At 38.1% G+C, this 17,638-nt stretch overlaps 2 protein-coding genes across 12 annotated transcripts in view; one reads left to right on the forward strand and one right to left on the reverse strand.

The window, feature by feature from the left end:
- Positions 1-17,638, forward strand: part of C4H4orf47 (chromosome 4 C4orf47 homolog) — a 92,454-nt gene that overhangs the window by 55,614 nt on the left and 19,202 nt on the right. The window lies entirely within an intron of this gene.
- Positions 13,008-17,638, reverse strand: part of SORBS2 (sorbin and SH3 domain containing 2) — a 141,979-nt gene continuing 137,348 nt past the window's right edge. For all 3 annotated transcript variants that reach the window (XM_048941150.1, XM_048941151.1, XM_048941152.1), the window contains 2 exons: positions 15,145-15,251; positions 13,008-14,383 (listed from right to left, as the gene is read on the reverse strand). In XM_048941150.1, coding sequence (XP_048797107.1) covers positions 14,322-14,383; positions 15,145-15,251 — 169 coding nt within the window. In that variant the 3' untranslated portion in view covers positions 13,008-14,321. The remainder of the gene's footprint in view (positions 14,384-15,144; positions 15,252-17,638) is intronic.

Here is a 17,638-nt window from a genome sequence, read left to right on the forward strand (position 1 = left end):
GTCTTTATCTGTATTCTGAAAGTCCATCTCAGTAAGATATGCTGAGAACTTTTTTCTCTTCTTGAGGGCTGTGAAAGTTAGCCTAAGAATTTCTGAAGTATTTATCCTTTATTTGTGGCTTGCTATTAGACTGTAGTGTTTGTTGTGATTTTTTTTTTTTTTTTTTTTTTTTTTTTTTTTTTTTTGTTCTTTAGTAGTCTTCTTGACCAAAATACACTCTAAAACTATAAAAGGTCTTGGAAATATTTCACACCCCAATATGAGCAAAATAGATGTTAGTAACTCTCTCAAAGAAAACTGTGAGAAAATAGACCCTATCAGTTTGATTTGACAGTTGTCAGGAGCATGGGAGTGAGGTCAGCTTACATTAGGGAAGATAAACACATTGATATAAAGCAAGGCAGGTATTTAGTTCCAGGCATATATCAAGTGTGTTAGCTTAAGTATTTCATATGATTTAAAGTTTAAAAGAGTTTTCATTACTTTTGAACAGTGTATATACTTTGATATGACAGTTTTTCAGGTTGATTCAACACATGCCTTCAATATATTGATGCTCTGCTTATGCAGTTCATATTCTGCCAGGTTCTATTATGCATAGAGTCAGAGTGTATCTCTAATAGTTCCTCTAGTTTTTTTTTTTTTTCATCCTCTCTTATACTTGTTTTGGGTAAAAACACTCTCGTGTTTGGTACCTCTCCTTTTTTTCCCCACTCTAATGAATCCTGTAATCTAGTTTCTTGCTGGGCATATGTAGCATATTAGGTGTAATCATCTAGAAAGTGATGTTTGCCTTTCTGCTTTCATTGAGTACTGGCAATCTCAAATAGTAAATTCTGCAATAGCAAAGGCTTCAGAATCATAAGAATATCTGTATCAGGTCAAACCTGTGATCAGACTCTTAGTTTCCAGTGTCAAAAATCAGGGTACTTGTATAACAATTTGTTTATTTGTGATGTGTCTTCTAAATTCTTTTTAGTAAATTATTATATTATTATATCTTAATATGTAAACTTTATTAGTAATATTTTAGAAATCCTGTTCTTCTCAAAGCCTGTTAGGTATTTTGACTGCTGGTGAAGTAACTAGAGAGTTACTGATCATCTGGGGACAGCTGCTAGTTGGTGAAACAATTTCAGGTTGCTTAAGAATCTATCATGTTTGTACATGCTTCTCTACTATACACAGATGTGCTTTTCCATCCCTTCTACTCTCATTAGAAACATGTAGGGAGAGAGCAGGCTTAAAAAATAACTGTGCAGGTGATTGCTATTAATTGCAGCGGAAGACATGCTCATATCAAACTGAACATTGGATCAAAGATTTATTTTTTTCTCCCTTATTTAATTGGAAGGCAGATTTACTCTCCAAATTGCTGTTGTTCCAGACAGCAAGTGTTGAATCCTGTTTTACTGATGTGTCACTAGTTGAGCTTTAACTCTATGTACTCTTTTATCCTTTTAACTTTTACCCCACCTCCTTTTCCCCTCCCCAGAAAAAGGCAATATTATATCACAGGTTGCACAGAGATGTGGTTAATGCTCCATCCCTAGAGACTTTCAAAGTGAGGCTGGATCAGACCCTGAGCAACATGATCTGGCTGTGTATGTCTCTGTTCATTGCAGAGAAGATGGGCTAGATAACCTTTAAAGGTCTTTTCCAACTCCAAGGATTCTATGATTCTAAGGAAATATTTTCCTGATAAATCAATACAGTGGATGTACAAAAAAAAAAAGTGTGTGTGTGTGTATATATATATATATATATATATATATATATATATATATATATATATATATATAAAAAATTAGATTTCATTACTAAAAAATACCAAATGTTTAATACTGACGCATCCTTCTGTATACTCCTGGAATGCTTTGTTGCAGGCTGTAGAAACAGAATGAACCTGGGCAGAAACAACAAAAAAAACCTCAAAGTGTGCATTTGGTGTCAGAAGTGTGATAAACCTGACCTATTCTGGAGCTTCTTGTCATAAAGTGTACTGAGCCTCTCTGTAAATTTTGGACAGTAACAGCTAGGATACTAAGTGGAGCCTGAAAATCACTTACACATGTGGAACAGTATGTACTTAAACTGGCTCTCCAGAGGTGAAAGGCCAGAATATTCCCTGCTGCATGGCCTGACTTCTATTTCAAAACACATGGGTATATGGGAAATCTTCTTATAACAAATGTTTGCAATTTTATAATGATTTCCCAAAGCAGCAAGATATGACTAAGTACAGTTTGAAGTCATTTCTAATTGAACTACCAAGGAACAGGAATAGTTAATAGCTTGGATCTCAATGCATATTTCATCTCAGCTTTTTCTGGTGGATGTGTGATAACCCATCTTTATATTTTCCCGGCAAAGGAGAAATTTTTTCATTTTTTTCATGTTTTTAATCAGTATGACAGGCAACTCTAGTGTTCTTATCATGCGTCTAGCAAAGTGGAAGAGTGGGTTTCAGGTGCTGCACCCCTTTCCCAGGCATTAGCTGGAAAACATGTGAGGTAGAAAAGGGTTTTCCTACAAGTCCTCCCCATGCTCCAGCTTTGCAGTTGTTCTGAAACAATGATTTGGCTCAACTGCACTTTCACTTCAGATTTTTGACCATCATTTTCACATGGCTCTTGTACATCTCTCTGCTGGACAGGTACTGAGTAAAGGATAAATGTTGTGTCTGAAGGCTCATTAAACTTGGTATATGCTCTCTTTTCTACAAGAAGCTGCTTGCTTATAAAGTGGGTAGTAGTTGCCTTATAGCTTTTTAAAGTCTATGTTAAGGATGTGGTCCAAACAGGCAAATAAGTGGAAAGTAAATTTCTGCTATCATAATATATTTCAGAGTTCCATTTCATGAACATCTAAGCAAGTTGAAAGAAGAAACTGAAATTTTCTATTTTAAAAGACTTGTTTCACTAATCATAGATGTGCTTGTTTTGAGTTTTCACCTTGCCTGAAATCTGTGCACTGATTTTCTTGTTTGCCTTTTTCATTTTTTTTAAAAGGCAAAGGAGGAGTTGGAGGCTTGTATGAAATAATGTGATTGGTATGACTCTGCTTTTCAAAGAAAATCTAAAGGGCATTTTAAGTTGAATGAGATGCTTATTCACATTAAGGCATTGAGTCCTGCTTGTCCATCCATTCATTTGCAGAGAAGTTCCCAAAAGGAAGACATTTGAATTTCCATCTGTGTTTTTATAATTCCCATTCATGCACTGGTTACCTGAAGTGTTACTTCCATTGCAGCATTTCTGCTGCCTTTTTCTGTGTTATCAGAGTTAGATATTGTTGTGACTTGAGAAGAAATTTCTTGTCCTTTATTGGTTTATCTGTGAATCTGATATAATGTCAGCACATACTGTAGTTATGATTCTTAGCCAAAAAGTAAGTCGTGAAAGACTTCTCAATTTGCATGCCTAATTATTTTGATTCTCCAATTTCATGCTTCATTATTTTTATGAGAACTGAATGTTTTCTGCAAGGACTGTATAAGAAAAGGGTCTTGTCCTTCTGTGCTAAAAGCCAGCAGAAGGTATGGTGGAGAATCCTAAAGACTAGAACAGCAACATGACTCTAAGTTGTTTTTTCTTTTCAGTCCATTCAGTTGTTGATGGTTCTGCTCCCGTTAATAGCTAGGATCAAACGTCACCTCCGAGTTTGGCAAGCTGATCCCTTATTAGGTTTAAAGTTAAAGCCCATTTTGGCACTGGGAATTGAAAGAGCTAATTCCAGAAGAGTAAAGTTGGAATGAAGTTAACAAGGCTGTGTGCCAGCACAACAGATCAGTCCAGTATGCTTCATAAATTAACATGCTGACTCTTAGATATATAATCTTTTACACAGCATAAAGTAGTTGTTAAACAACTATCTGATGTGCTTGCCATTAAGTATTACGTGAATGAATAATGCATAAAAATTGTTAGATTTCTGAAAACTCTTTCATTACATGTATTATAAAGCTGCATTCAGGAAAAGAGTTAAAATTCTTCATTAGTTGTGTAATGACACGTATCTACATGGACTGTAACATAATTCTTCAGACACCCAGTACTGCCTCTAATAAAAAGCAAAGTCTCATTTTGTGTTTCTAACTAGGCCTTTTTCTTGATTTCTATGACTCTATGTTGCTTTTTTTTTTTTTTTTTTTTTTTTTTTTTTTTTTTTTTTTGACTATATGGTAACTGACCTCACTTTTTCCGGAGGAAAGCTTATCATATTTATTAAAGGCATGGTAAAAGAGATCTGATGGGATCAAGAGACTTATCTCCTGTTCTTCCCAAACCATAGGGGTAAAAATGTGAGTTAGTACTAGTTTGTTCATAGTGGCTGCTGGCTGCTCTCACAACTGAGCTTCTCTGATAGTGCTCTGACTAAATGCACGTGGACCTGTCACCTGTTCTGTATGCTGCTGATAAGCAGATGTGGTCATTGTAGGACTCTGGTAGAAGTGGAAGAGGCTGCTTTTCGGATGCCTTATTACTGTTCGGCTGAGACCTTTTGCAGCAGTTAAGTAGAAACTAAAGCATCTTGAGAGGGCAAAGGCTGCAGAGTAACAGCTGTCATGATATTCTTGAGTGCATGGGCTGAAAACTGAAAGGGTATCTGCATTAGTGTAAGGCAAAATCCATTTACTGGTGTTTTAAGGATACTAATGATAGGTAAGGGTATGTGTTTTCTTGCATTGTGTTACACAACACATGTCAAGCATTGACAATGCACTGAAACTTGCAGGCTGTGTGGCTCTTTCTGAAGCAAGTGAGGTGATTAAGAGCAGGGAAACAGTGGAGGCAATGGAAGGAGCGTTAGTTCTTCTAAGGGAGTATGTTAATTTGAAATTCATTACATTGTAATTAGCAGCAGTTGTAAATCTTTAGAGGCTGCTGGATGTTAATGTTTCAGATTTTCCCAGTCACTTCCTTCTGGGTACATATCAGATGATGTGTAGTATTTTTTTTATTATTATTATTTTTAATGTGTTTTTTGTCATTGTTACCATTGTCATGCCATTGTGTGACTTACCGTATTCTGAGACTAAAACGGGGGTGAGGTGCTATGGTACAATGTCCCTGCTATGAATATACGTTGTGATTTTAAAATGTGGTCTTTAATGTAGAGCGACTACAGGCCTGCAAGATTAGCTGCCTTCAATAAGCAAGGTTAAAAAGCAAATTATAGCATAGCAAGTGGACAGCTCAATACAGTGGGAAAGGCATACAACAAAAGTGCAATGATGGAAGGACTGGCACAACAGAGAGGTGCTATAAAGGAAGGGAAGAATATTGCTCACCCATATCAGAAGATTCTAGGTTTACAGGGGAAAGCTTCACCAAGAAGGGATCTCCTGAAAGGGATCCTTCCCCACTGGCAGTCAGCTCTTAAATGAAGTTTAAGAGAGATGCAGCCAGAGTCCAGCCCTCCTGGTCGCACAACTGAATTGCCCTCACCTGTGCTCCCAGGGCTGACCTTTCCTCAGGTGCTCAACCAATGGTTCAAGCTGTGACTCAATAGTTCCCATACATATAGGAAGAAGAATGTTTATGTGGAGATTACGTGTGCTGCTACTAGAGGAGCTGACCTTATTCTGCAGCATGTGATGTAACCAAAATTCCAGAGAATTTTGGAAGGTTCAGGACTCTAGAAAAAGATATACAGTATAATTTGTCTTGACTAGCAAAACCTGTCAGGCAGGAGGTGGTAGCAGTTTTTCTCTAAGAAAAAATGCTTTCCAAAGAGATTAGTATAGTTAATAAAAAGAGATTTCCTTTAGTTGTTACTGGATGAAATCTTGCTATTCTTGGAGTGGTGAAGTTTCTGCCAACTACCATAAAGATCAAAATTGTGAGCACGTGTGTGTGTGTGCGCGTGTGTGTACACATACATCTCTCCCTGTGGAAATATGTCAGTGTATTTTTTTTTTTTCCCCTCCTAAATTACTGTTGTCAGTAAAAGTTTATATCTTGAAGAAGATTTGAAGTGAGGAGTCAAATAAAGAAGTCACTTCTTGGTAAAGAAGAAAATGCCTGTGCTGATATGACTGTGATTTGTACTTTGTGCCTGTTCTTTAGCCTTGATGAGATTATCTTTTAAATCAACTTTTTTTTCTTTTGTTCTTTATAATTTAAGTGTTATCTCACTTCTGACATCAAGAATGCCCTCTATTGTAAATAATGGGTTAATTAAAAAAAACAAACAAACAAAAAAAAAAAACAACCTAATTCTGAAATATCTTTATACTTGCAAGGTAGGAGGCAAAGTTACCTGTCCTGTCAAGGGCTCCTCATTTCTTTTGAAGTTTCTCTTCATTTTGATCTGTTTGTGGTCTCCCGTGAGAAGAGACTTCATATACAAGAAAATTATGAGATCACGGGTACAGACAACAACACACTTTTTGTAGCCTGAGTACCAAACATCCTGAATGTTTTTCTCTAAGAACCAGGCGTAAAAAATATGCAACGTACAATTGTTATCTGATGTTTCATAAACCACTGTATTTTATATCTAGTTTTCCATTTCCAGTTTTCTGTGTGGCTTGAGTTTAGCATTATGAAAGTAGTTGCTATGGGAGAGTTGGCTGTATTACTGGATCATGACAAACAGCAACAGCTGAAAGACAAATATGGTGTTCTGTTTTAAGTATAAGGTGGGATGAGAGCCAGAGATCATCAGCTTCAGATTGTAGCAGGCCACAAAACTGGATCTTAGAATCTTGATGTGCACTGTAGTTACTCAGGCTTGATACTTAAATTTAGCTTGTACTTAAGTATTTTCCTAGTTATAATTTTGATTTCTTTCTGCTAATTAAAAGGACATAACCAGCTTTTCCACAACCATGAATTAGTTGCTTAACAGCAAAATCAAATACTGAATAAAAGTACTTAATTATGCTTTTCACACTTTGCCCTGATTGCACTTTTCTTTGCTTTTATTCAGTGAATGTAGGACTAAATATGCAGTGAAAAAATATTTGAAAAAGCTGTCAATACTGTGAAAGAATGTCAGTGCAGTGTCGGCAAAAACCAGCAGAAATGTAACTATCATGAAGTCTTGTTTTTATTGACAAGTAATTACTGCATTTGAAATAGTTAATGTAGAAATTGTCAGATACGAATATGCACAAATACAGTCTTAAACCAATATTTACATGTTCATTTTTGCTTTATTCCAGTATGCGGGGAGTTAATACTCTTATGTAGTTGGAACTTTTGCTCCTGAAGTTGTTCGGTAGTATAGAAATCCAGGCCAGAAATGGAGGGTAATCTCTCCATAGGGAAGACCCTTAAGGAAAATTCTCTGTTTATAGAGGAAGTCATTTGAAATGGAGTAAATCTACCTTTCGATCATTACCCTTTCTCTCCACCTCCCTGATGATGACCAGGAGGGCCATGAAGATGATCAGGGGGCTCCCTTATGAGGACAGGCTGAGAGAGCTGGGGCTCTTCAGCCGGGAGAAGGTGCTGAAGACACCTCTTGGTGGCCTTCCAGTACCTGAAGGGGGTTTACAAGAAAGCTGGGGAGCAACTTTTCATAAGGGCATGTAGTGACAGGACAAGGGGAAATGGTTTTAAACTGGAAGAGAGTAGACTTAGACTACATATTAGGAAGAAATTCTTTACTTTGAGGGTGGTGAGATACTGGAACAGGTTGCCCAGCAAGATTGTGGGTGCCTTCTTCCTGGAGGCATTAGAAACCAGTCTGGATGAGGTTTTGAGCAACCTGGTCTAGTGGGAGGTGTCCCTGCCTATAGCAGGGGTGTTGGAACGAGACAATCTTAAAGGTCCCTTCCAACACAAACCATTCCATGATTCTATGAAGATTCTTTGTCAAGTTGACTGTTTGATCTGATAGTCTTGCTCAATGAGTATATGATGCAGGTAGCGCTTTAGGGGATGTCTGGATAAGATGGTGCATGAGACAGAAACACTGAATAGAGTAAAACAGATCCTTAGTATTTTTCAGTTGTAGAATGTCACCTTCCATGCCTTGCAGTCTTTCCTTCAGTGAGCTGATGAGAAGAGAATGAGTGGTGGAACAGGAGGGAAAAGTAAGAGCCCCATGGAGCACATGAAGAAGATCTATAAATAGTGCACAGAGCTCTCCATTGGCATGCAAGCATTGCCTTCTACTACCTCAGACGTTTTGATGCATTAATTTATTCTCTTCCTTGGTTTAAGAGGGGGAAGGGCTGATTCTCACCTGTTCGAATATTTCCAGTTACATGTAGAAAACACCTATCTATAACAGATGAATCAGTAGTAGTGTAAGAAAAGCCTTTTAGAGCTCCTGCGCCAGCCAGTGTTTGTACATGTTTCACATTCCAGCTGCCAGTGTTAACCCTCACTCCAGAGTGGGAAGCACTAGCTGTGCCCTCCTGTGCTCTAGGTTTATCTGGCTAATGGCAGCAGCAGCAGCAATACAATGACCCACTTAGAATGACGTTTGGGCTACTCGTGCTGCCGTCTACAGCATTGGTTTGTGCTTACCTGTCTCAGTGGCAAGGGAAAATCTTGATGCAGGTTTAATTACCCTATTACACATACGCGTGATGTTTGTAGAAAGTTTTGAAATGAACTAAAATGGAGTAGGGGCCAAAGAAGTATTAAAGGGCCCAGTAGTTAAATAGAAAGCTACTATTCAAATTGGCTAGAGCTAGAGTGAGGCATGTGGAGTGGGCCCAGGGGAATACAGGACCCCCTCATAGAGTGAGATGGGAGCTTGTGACATAAGTTTCTTCTCCTGTGTGCAACTGTCTGGTAACCATCTTGACTGGAAACAGAATTATGTTATTCTTGGGGTATTCTAAAAATTGGTTTTTTCCCTGGTGGATGGAAAATGTAGGAGGATTACTGTGCTATGCGTGTACGTGGGTGCAAAATAATGGCCTCAGCGTTTATTTGTGTTGGCAGCAAGAAATGTAAATGGTTGAAGCTGGAGTATCTGTTCTGAAGATAAACCTAGCAACGCATTTCTGGTTGTCAGACAACACTTGTTTTTTCCCTTTGGAGTCGTTTGTGATGTAATGCCACTGTGCAGTGGAATCCTCTGCACCAGATCTGCAATTAGACGTGACGTCACTGCTGCAGCTGCTTACTGGGATAGCTCTTTCAGTATGAAAGCTTTCTGCTAGATTAAATAGTGTGTTAGTACGTTGCTCCTCAACAACTCCCAAATATAATACTAGATGGCAAAACTCTGTAACAGTTTACACATGGGACTCACATCAAAGCAAATGAAACAGGAGTTGGGAGTTATGGATTCAGAACTGCTAAGGAAGTAAGGTGCAAAGTGTTACCAACCAGCAGGATGAAAACAAAAACTGTACCTGCTGTATTGTTCAAGCTCTTCGCTGGTTTTGTCACTGCATGTTAACCTGGAAACTTCTGTTAGTCTTTCTTTGTCTTAGAGTGGCAAAAGTACGTGAATAAGAGCCTGTAAGTCACCAGCATCACTTTATGTGACCTAAGCAGTATCTGAGTCAGGGATGTGCAAGCAGAAATTCATTTTTCTCTTTCCCTTTCAGTGAATTGTATCATATTCTTGGTAGATAAATATTTCAAAAGAATGCATTAATGAGAATAACAGATCCTATGGAGCAATTTTGGCTAGGAGTTTAAAACTTAGCTCGTGTGGCACTGGGGGTAGACAAAACAAAAAAAGCACTCTTTGCATCCAGTCAAATAGCTGTGTGGTATTGGTTATCTGAGGAGTTGCAGAAGAAAGCCTAAAGCATCCCCTGCTTACTTGGAACAGACGAGGTACCTCGTTCTACATGTTGGACTGGGAACTTCCAGGCTCTGTAAGATGGGTGGATTCAGGTTTGTGTCTGATTGGTCCTTACTGAGTATAACAAGAGATTATGCTGTGTAAACAAATCAGAAAAGGCCAGTAGTTCAATTTTTAATGTGCTGTTGCAACTGTGGTGGTGTGTACAATTTGACTTCAAGTGAATGTGTCAGCTAGACCCTAGAGAAGAGTACCTACTATCAGCTGTGCTGTGCAGTGGGAGCAGCTGAAGAAGTGTGTTCTGGGCTCTGCCCACACTCATACTGCTTGATGTGATTAAAAACCATCCCAGATCAGACATCCAGTTGCTTCAGTGTTTCTCTCTTTTGCGGTCTTTTTTTCAAACTAAGGCAGAAAATGTATTAACAATACGATCCTTGAAGCAAATTCAGAATCTATTGACTTCAGTGGAGTTTGCTGTTAACTGAAGCAAAGCCAGGGTTTCCCTTGCAGCATTTATAGTTACATGGTACAATGACCTGAGGTCTTTCTAGAGCTGCTTACTTCATAATTCTAGCTTCCCATTAGCTCGTGTGTTGCTTTTTGGAATCTACAGGAAGCACCCTGTGTTCCTGCCACAGTTGTGTATAGCAGCAGCTAAAAGGCAGCTGGTAAATACCGGGCATTGCAGAATGACAACGTACTTGGCTTTGGCACGGGCAACAGAATGTTAAAACTGCTGGGGTGACCCTTAGCTTTGGGATATAGTGTTACCTTGAAAAGCTCATGCCTCAGTGTCCCTGGTTGGTTGGTGTTTTGTGGAGTTGCTTGGTTTTGTTTTGTAGTGGCCTTTGTCTCCCATGCAGGTGATGGACAGCAGGCGGATAGCTTGCCAAAAGGTAGGCAGCAGAATCTGCTGCTGTTTGGGGAAGCTCTGGTTGCATGACTTTTTGATCTGTGATGCAGTGCAGCTGTGCAACGAACTTAGTTTCAGGAATGCTCTAGCAGACTTTTCTCAGCCTGCCAGTATAGCTATCATGTGATAGCACTAAAAGAAAATCCTAATAGAAGTTAAGATCCATGCTACATACCTCAGTAAAATTAAGGAGAATTGGTTTGCTATACCATTTTCTAGAAAAATCTGAGGTCCTTTCTAGAAAAAAATCCTAAACTGACTGACATAAAGTTTTACAGGTCTCTCTTCTCAATTTATCTCTAGTTCTGGTTAGAGATATAGCACCTTCCAGTTCTGTGCATTACCCTCCATGAATTTATAGGGGAGTATATCAGAATTTTACAAGAAAGCTCAAAAAGTCCTTTGGTCTGTTACTTAAATAGTGTAGGAGGAATTTCAACAGACCTTGCTTATTCCAGTATATTTTGTTTACCTGGACAGAACTTGCACCTCCGTGTTGTCCTTTAATTTTACATTTCTGGTCACCTTGCAACACTTTTTGACTAAACCACAGACACTACAGTTTTTCTTTTCTTTTCTTGGTGTCAGTGACTTGCAATTCTTATTATGATCTATCCTTACACTTTTTTAATTCCCTCTTGCAATTAGCAAAGAGAATTCAGATGCACAGAATCACCCAGCCAACAGACAGAAGGGCAAACCACACAACATGTGCTTGTATACTCAGCCATTAGTTTATAGAGCAAGAGACGTGTGGTGGGTTTAAGCTAACTTAGTGCTGTAAGGGCATGTTTACCTCAGAGACAGCACTGCTGCCTAAATTAGGCCTTGTCCAAATTGAAATCACTCCCAGCAGAATCTGTTTATGCTGACAAAGGAGCTCATTTGCTGGCATTTTAACAGCCCAGCTATTGTAAAGACAAAGCTGTGCAAGTCAGAAATAGATTATTTGTGCCAGAATGTGGCACTCTTCAGCAGTAAGAGTGCAGAACAGCACGTCTGGAAGGTGTCATCCTGGCAGTGGAGGCCAGCGAGGGCTGGAGGAGCAGGACCAGGGAGCCCGGAGGCACCAGGAGTAACCACACAGGGAAAGAAGGCTGCTGCCTGTATGCTCTGCTTCCTGTGGGTTTGGGTTTTGTTTGAACAGCAAGCTGCTCTTTGCCAGGCAGAGGCATTAACAGGATGTAACTCAGTGCTTCAGGCAGAGTCCCAAGTATAAGATGCTCTCTCCCAAGCCTGTATTTTCCTTAAGTCTTAATTCTAAGCTTGTTTCTCTTGTTTTCCTTTTGCTAAGGAAAGAATTAGGGTGTGGAACTTCTGTGAGATACAAAGGGCTTCAGTAATGTACTTTATCTCTGTGCTTCAGGAGCAAAGGCCAGCTCTGGTAACAGAAAAATTACCTTGCATTAGCAGTCAGTGCAGAAAGCCCAGGAGTTCCTTTTGGATTCAGGAGTTATAGGGGTGACACTGAAGTGGATGAAGTGACAACTGTGTTGACAATGCTGGTTGTCCATATTGCAACCTGTGTATGCTCAGTGGTAGTAGAAAATCTCTGTAAAGGCAACACTGATTGTACTTGCATGTAAAAGCCTAAAGAGCTTTGTAGCACTTGAGTATCTGTTACATGTATTTGAGAAATGACAGGGAAACACTTGTGTACTCCAAGCAAAATTTATTAGAAGTCTATTCAAGAAAAAAACACAGAGACCTTTTGCTTGTAGGAATTCAAAGTCAATTACCTGAAAGCCAGGTATGAAAAACCTGTATTTTTCTAAAATCAGATACAGAGTAGAAACAGTACTTTTTAAATATCACAGGCAACAGATATTTAAGTCTTCAATCATAAATGGCATCAAAGATAGGAATTAATCTCACAGCAAAGCTGCATGCAGATCTAGTTTAAAATTGAAAGCCTTTGAAATATAAAGCTTTTGCCATTAAATCTGCAATAATAAAGGTATGCTGCACAAAGATGTTTCTTTACCTTCGTCTTAATGACATTTCTCAGTAATAAAGACATATGTACATTTAGATTTGGCTGGTAAACCATATTTTAATTAATAAAATTTTGCATAAAATGCTATCTTACAGAATTGCACTATTCAGATGTGCTTATGGTAAATAGAGAAAGTAAAGCAAAATGCATTGAAATGTTCTGTATGTAAAGAGGGTGAAGATCAAATAAGAAACTTGATTTTTTTTCTTTTAAATCGACAACCAAATGGCTCTGTACAAAAAAGCAAACATATGTACAAAATGCTACAGAGGCTAAATACATGTTGATAATTTCAGTCCTTTACCCATGAGAAATGCAGTAGAAGCTTTTGCCATCTATAAGGTGCCAAAGAAAACAAATCTGACTTGGAAAAAAAAAAAATCTTTTTTTTTTTTTTTCATGAAGTCGTAGTCATTATCATCCTGTGCCTTAATTTAGTATGCTATTTATGCTTACGGTTGCGTATGGAGAATATCTGTTTTCAAATACTTGATTCATTCAGGAAAAAAAAAGACCAACAACAACCCAAACCCTCTCAAACGTATTGATTTTAATACTTGTGATTTTTTTTAATGTACTAAATTCCTAAAAAAAAAAAAAGTGTAACTCAGATTTTGTTAACATACATGTGTATATATATACGTGTGTGTGTGTATAGTGAAATAAATCAGTACATGATACTTGTGAATGTTTTTCAGGTGGCTATGTTAGAGGAAAAACAATCCTTTGCACTAACACTGTTTACTTGCTGCTTCTTAAAATGCCTGTGGTACATAAAAACACTAACCTCTCAGATTTCATGCTGCTGACTATTACAACATTTTGATTACAGCCATTTAATGTCATATGATCAGCAGGTTGTTATTGTCTGTGCTTATATCACTGTCTGTCTCTTCTTTAAATCCTGTTTCCTGAGGTTTTTACACCTCTTGCACTTCTTACCTTTGAAGAGAAAACGCTGTAGCTTTAATAGGGAAAAAAGGGTTTAGCAAATAACATTGCACCATCAGAACACTTGCAGTTCTTCCATTTTTCACTACACTTGCTTGAGATTTTACAGTCACTGTGCATAAGTTACAACATACAAGTGCAGGCAAAAAACCTATATTATAATTTGTCATTGTAAACCAGTACAATAGGCAAACCTGTGATACAGCAAAGTGAAAGCAACAAATGCTGCCAAGCTAATAAGAATATGAAAACTCAAAACGCCTTTTTTGTTGTTTTTTTTTTTTTCTTCTTAAATAGTAAGCAGCAACTTTCCCTCTGTTATACATGCATGCTGAAAAATTTTGTTTTCCCATCGCACTTCATGATAGTACCACAAATGTCCCAAACAGGAAGGCTTTCTCCCTCTCCTTACACCCCCCACCACCGTAGCAATTCTTCTGGGTACCTCTCATCAGGCTTTTCCTATCGTGTTTCAAATAAAAAGAGTTAAAAGCAGGGAGTACTTATAGGTAGGGAGGATTCCTCTTGTTTCAGAAAACCTTAGTTATTCACACGGTAGTCGTTGCTGTAATACTGCTGGAACGGTTTGGCAGATGGGATGGGATGAGGATGAACTGGATGGCCTCTATTTGAGACTGCAAGCGAGAAAACAGAAGGCCAGCGTAGCATGTTTTCTAGCAGCTTTATGCAGATATGTTGCAGAGATGCAGCATAAATAAGAATGAAAAAAATTCACAGCCTCTTGACATAGTTTCCAGGGAAAGTACCAAAGAATTTGGTTCTTCTTGAAGTTCCTGAAATTAGAAGCAATAGATGAAAGAAGGCAATAATAACAGGAAAATCTCTATGTAAGCATGTCCTTGAATTTTTAAAAAATATTTTACAGATGTATCTACTGTTCTTTACATTAAATTAAGTGAATTTTGTGTTTCATTTGCGAGTTGTGAATTTTAACAAATTATATCTGCAGGAAGGAAAAAGCAAATATAGGCATATCTGATTGAATTATATAGCTCAGTTGAAATCACTGCTAAATCTAATGTGCTGAAATTTCGACTTGGTGCATAGAAATCATTTAGTTTTAACAGCATCATTTGTTTGTAGTTAACTAATTTGGATTTTTGAAATGCTAAGGATTAATAAGATGATAAAGAACTTAGCCACTGTGTGCATGAATGTTTATGCAATGATTTAGCCACCTTATTTAGACCTAAGCATCTGTTTGTTCAGTAATACTCAGTTTTCACAAATAGTCAGTTCTGTAGCAGTACTCATGTAAGTTTTTATGAGGAGCAATACACAGTCCACTGTGTCACTGTGAGAATGATAATAATGCTGTACAACAAATTAGAAGCATGTGTCAATTCCCAACTGCAGAAGTGAATGATCATCCATTAACTTCACAGGATTTTGGTGGGGATTTCCCCTGGTAAAACCAGGTTCAGGTGTATTACAATGAATGCCAAAGATTAATTAGTTTGTAAGACACCAAACAAACAGGGCAGCAGAGGTCAGGAATAAAGAATATATGAAAAAGCAACCATTTAAAACATACCCACAAACCATCCATCATCACATTTTTCCATCACATCAATGACATCACCCTCTCTGAGCTCCAATTCATCTTCGTTCCTAGGAGTATAGTTATATAGAGCCTGAAACCTTAAATAGGACAAATGTTGCATTTTAAAAAGAAGAAAGAGTTCTTTGCATTGTCATTAAAGAAGCTGTTTTAAACATTAACTCGTAAGTAAAGCTCCCTTCAAGCGTAAGAAAAGGGTAAAAGGATTTGTTTTGCTTGGTGGAAGATATCAAGGCTAGTACCCAACTTCATCCAAAAGAATGGGGCAGTGAAGACTGAGGCTACAAGGCAAGCCTGATGGCACAGTGTTGGTTAAAACACAATTCTGCTTAAATATTTTATAGTTGAGTCACCAAAGGAGAGAATGTAATTTCTTAGAGGGAGGCTGTAGCCTGCACTAGCCTCTTAACCCCCATGAGCAGCATTGAAGACCGTGCTTTTTGCTTTGCTGATCCTGCTGTCCTTACACTGCCATGGCAGAGCCAATGCATACCATACAAACACGGCCCCTGCTGTGTGATGTGGTGTGGATGCTGAGGAGGGCAGCTCACATGTACTGCCTCTGAAAGTGGGGACTGCCCTGGGCTGCTTGTTAGCACCTACTAGAGGAGGGCTGGCACCTGGGAGCTCTGCACGTAGAAAGATGGCTTACCTTTGTGGGAAGGAGGGCAGTAATTGCTATGTGGAAATAGCTATAACCCTTTCAATTCTTAAAACTGCCCCTGCTACATCAGTCCCTTGTTATTCACAAGTCATCACTGCTGGGGTGGGTTTTTAAAGTTGTCCTTCTATGCGTTAGCTAAGTGGCAAGCAACTCCAAGAAGCAAGGGTGACCATAAATGAAACCTGAGGCAGTGGCCTGCACCTGGAGTACTGAGAAGGAGCAGCTGTTGGGTTCAGGCCTCTCCTCAGACAGCTGCCCCTTGCTGGTGGGACAGCCTGTGTTAGCCTGGAGTTTTCCTCTGTTGTGTAACTGTAGGAAGAGGGCAAAATGAGACCCAGCTATCTACAGGGCTGAAATAGGTGGTTTTACAAATTGTTTCTGTCCTAAAGGAAGAGGAGATAGGCTGGCAAAAATGTGTGAAAGGGAGAAAATATTGTAAAGAGAGCCTGAGAGAAAGTTTTGCAGAGGTAGTGAAGGGGGAAAGAGACAAATTGAGCTGGTAAAATGAAAAAGAATAAGTTCCAAAGTGGAACACCTCATAAGAGGTAGACCACAAGTTAGTATATGCAGTTATACCTCTTGCCTTGAATGTGCCTGTCACAGCAGCCTCAGAGATGAACAGGGAATAAAACAGATAAAGTTGAGAGAAAAAGAAGGCACAAAAAACTGTGCACAGTGACTCCCTTCAGAAGAAGGAAGCTAAAAGGAAGGTGTAGACTAGGGCGGTCACATGTGAAAGAGTGTGAAGTATTCCAGCTCTGTCATCTTAGTCATATCTAGCTAATCCATTTTCATAACTCTTTTTGTAGTCATTTAATTCCCTTTTTGATCATTTTACTTAGAATTCCTTTTGTTAGGAAATTCTTAAATAGGAAAGACTACTAAAACTTCTAACACTGACAAAGTGCATATTCAAGACAATATATGGTTGACAATTTAAATATATATATATATATATATATTTTTAGGATGGAGTAATTTTAGTCATGCACTACTAAAACTCACTGAAGAACATTATTTAGATAATTATTGCTTACAAAACAGGTAGGTGCTTCAGTATGCTTAGCCGTCCCACCAACAGCTTGAGGAAAAAATGAGAGATTAAAAGCAAAACGTCCAATTTTTATTATATATTGTTTGTGGTCCAGTTATCATTTGATAACTGCTCCTTTCTTTTCTTTTGCTGTTTCTTCAGCTAAGCTGTTGAACATTTTTAGATGCTAAGCCCTAATTGCATCACCTAGCTCCAAAGCTCTCTGATGCTAGAGGAAAAAAATAAGAAATTGAAACAATCTTGCACTGAATTTGCATTTTAATAGCACCAGAACAACCTTACAAGTTTCATTCTGATTGCTTGCATTGTAAAAATACAACTTGAAACCTAGGTTCTTCTCCAGTTCTTCAAAAAGCTTTTTTTGTATCTAATTTTTAAATTGCTCATGTAAATTACACAAAAGTGTTTCTGTGTTCTCATGATTAATGTTATCAATTCACATTCAGAATGGTTTCTGGCTAATTTGCATTGTAAGAAGAGTTGAATTAACGTAAAGACTTCAATTTGTGTTCTGCTAAGTTAGAACAGTGGAGACAATAAGAATAATTCTGAAAAAAAAAAAAAAAAAGTCAAACCTTACAAAATTATTGTCCCTTGGTAGTATAAATGATGGAGAACATTAAGTTGGCAAGTGTGAGTTTGATATATGATTACATCAAACATTAAATTATATGTCTGAAACTTTGTCCTGTGGGACTATGTTGGATATCTTCCTACATCATGTGGTTATCTGTAAATTTACGAAATCT

This window comes from Lagopus muta, chromosome 4 (assembly GCF_023343835.1).
Source record: "Lagopus muta isolate bLagMut1 chromosome 4, bLagMut1 primary, whole genome shotgun sequence".
NCBI classification, from domain to species: Eukaryota; Metazoa; Chordata; class Aves; order Galliformes; family Phasianidae; genus Lagopus; species Lagopus muta.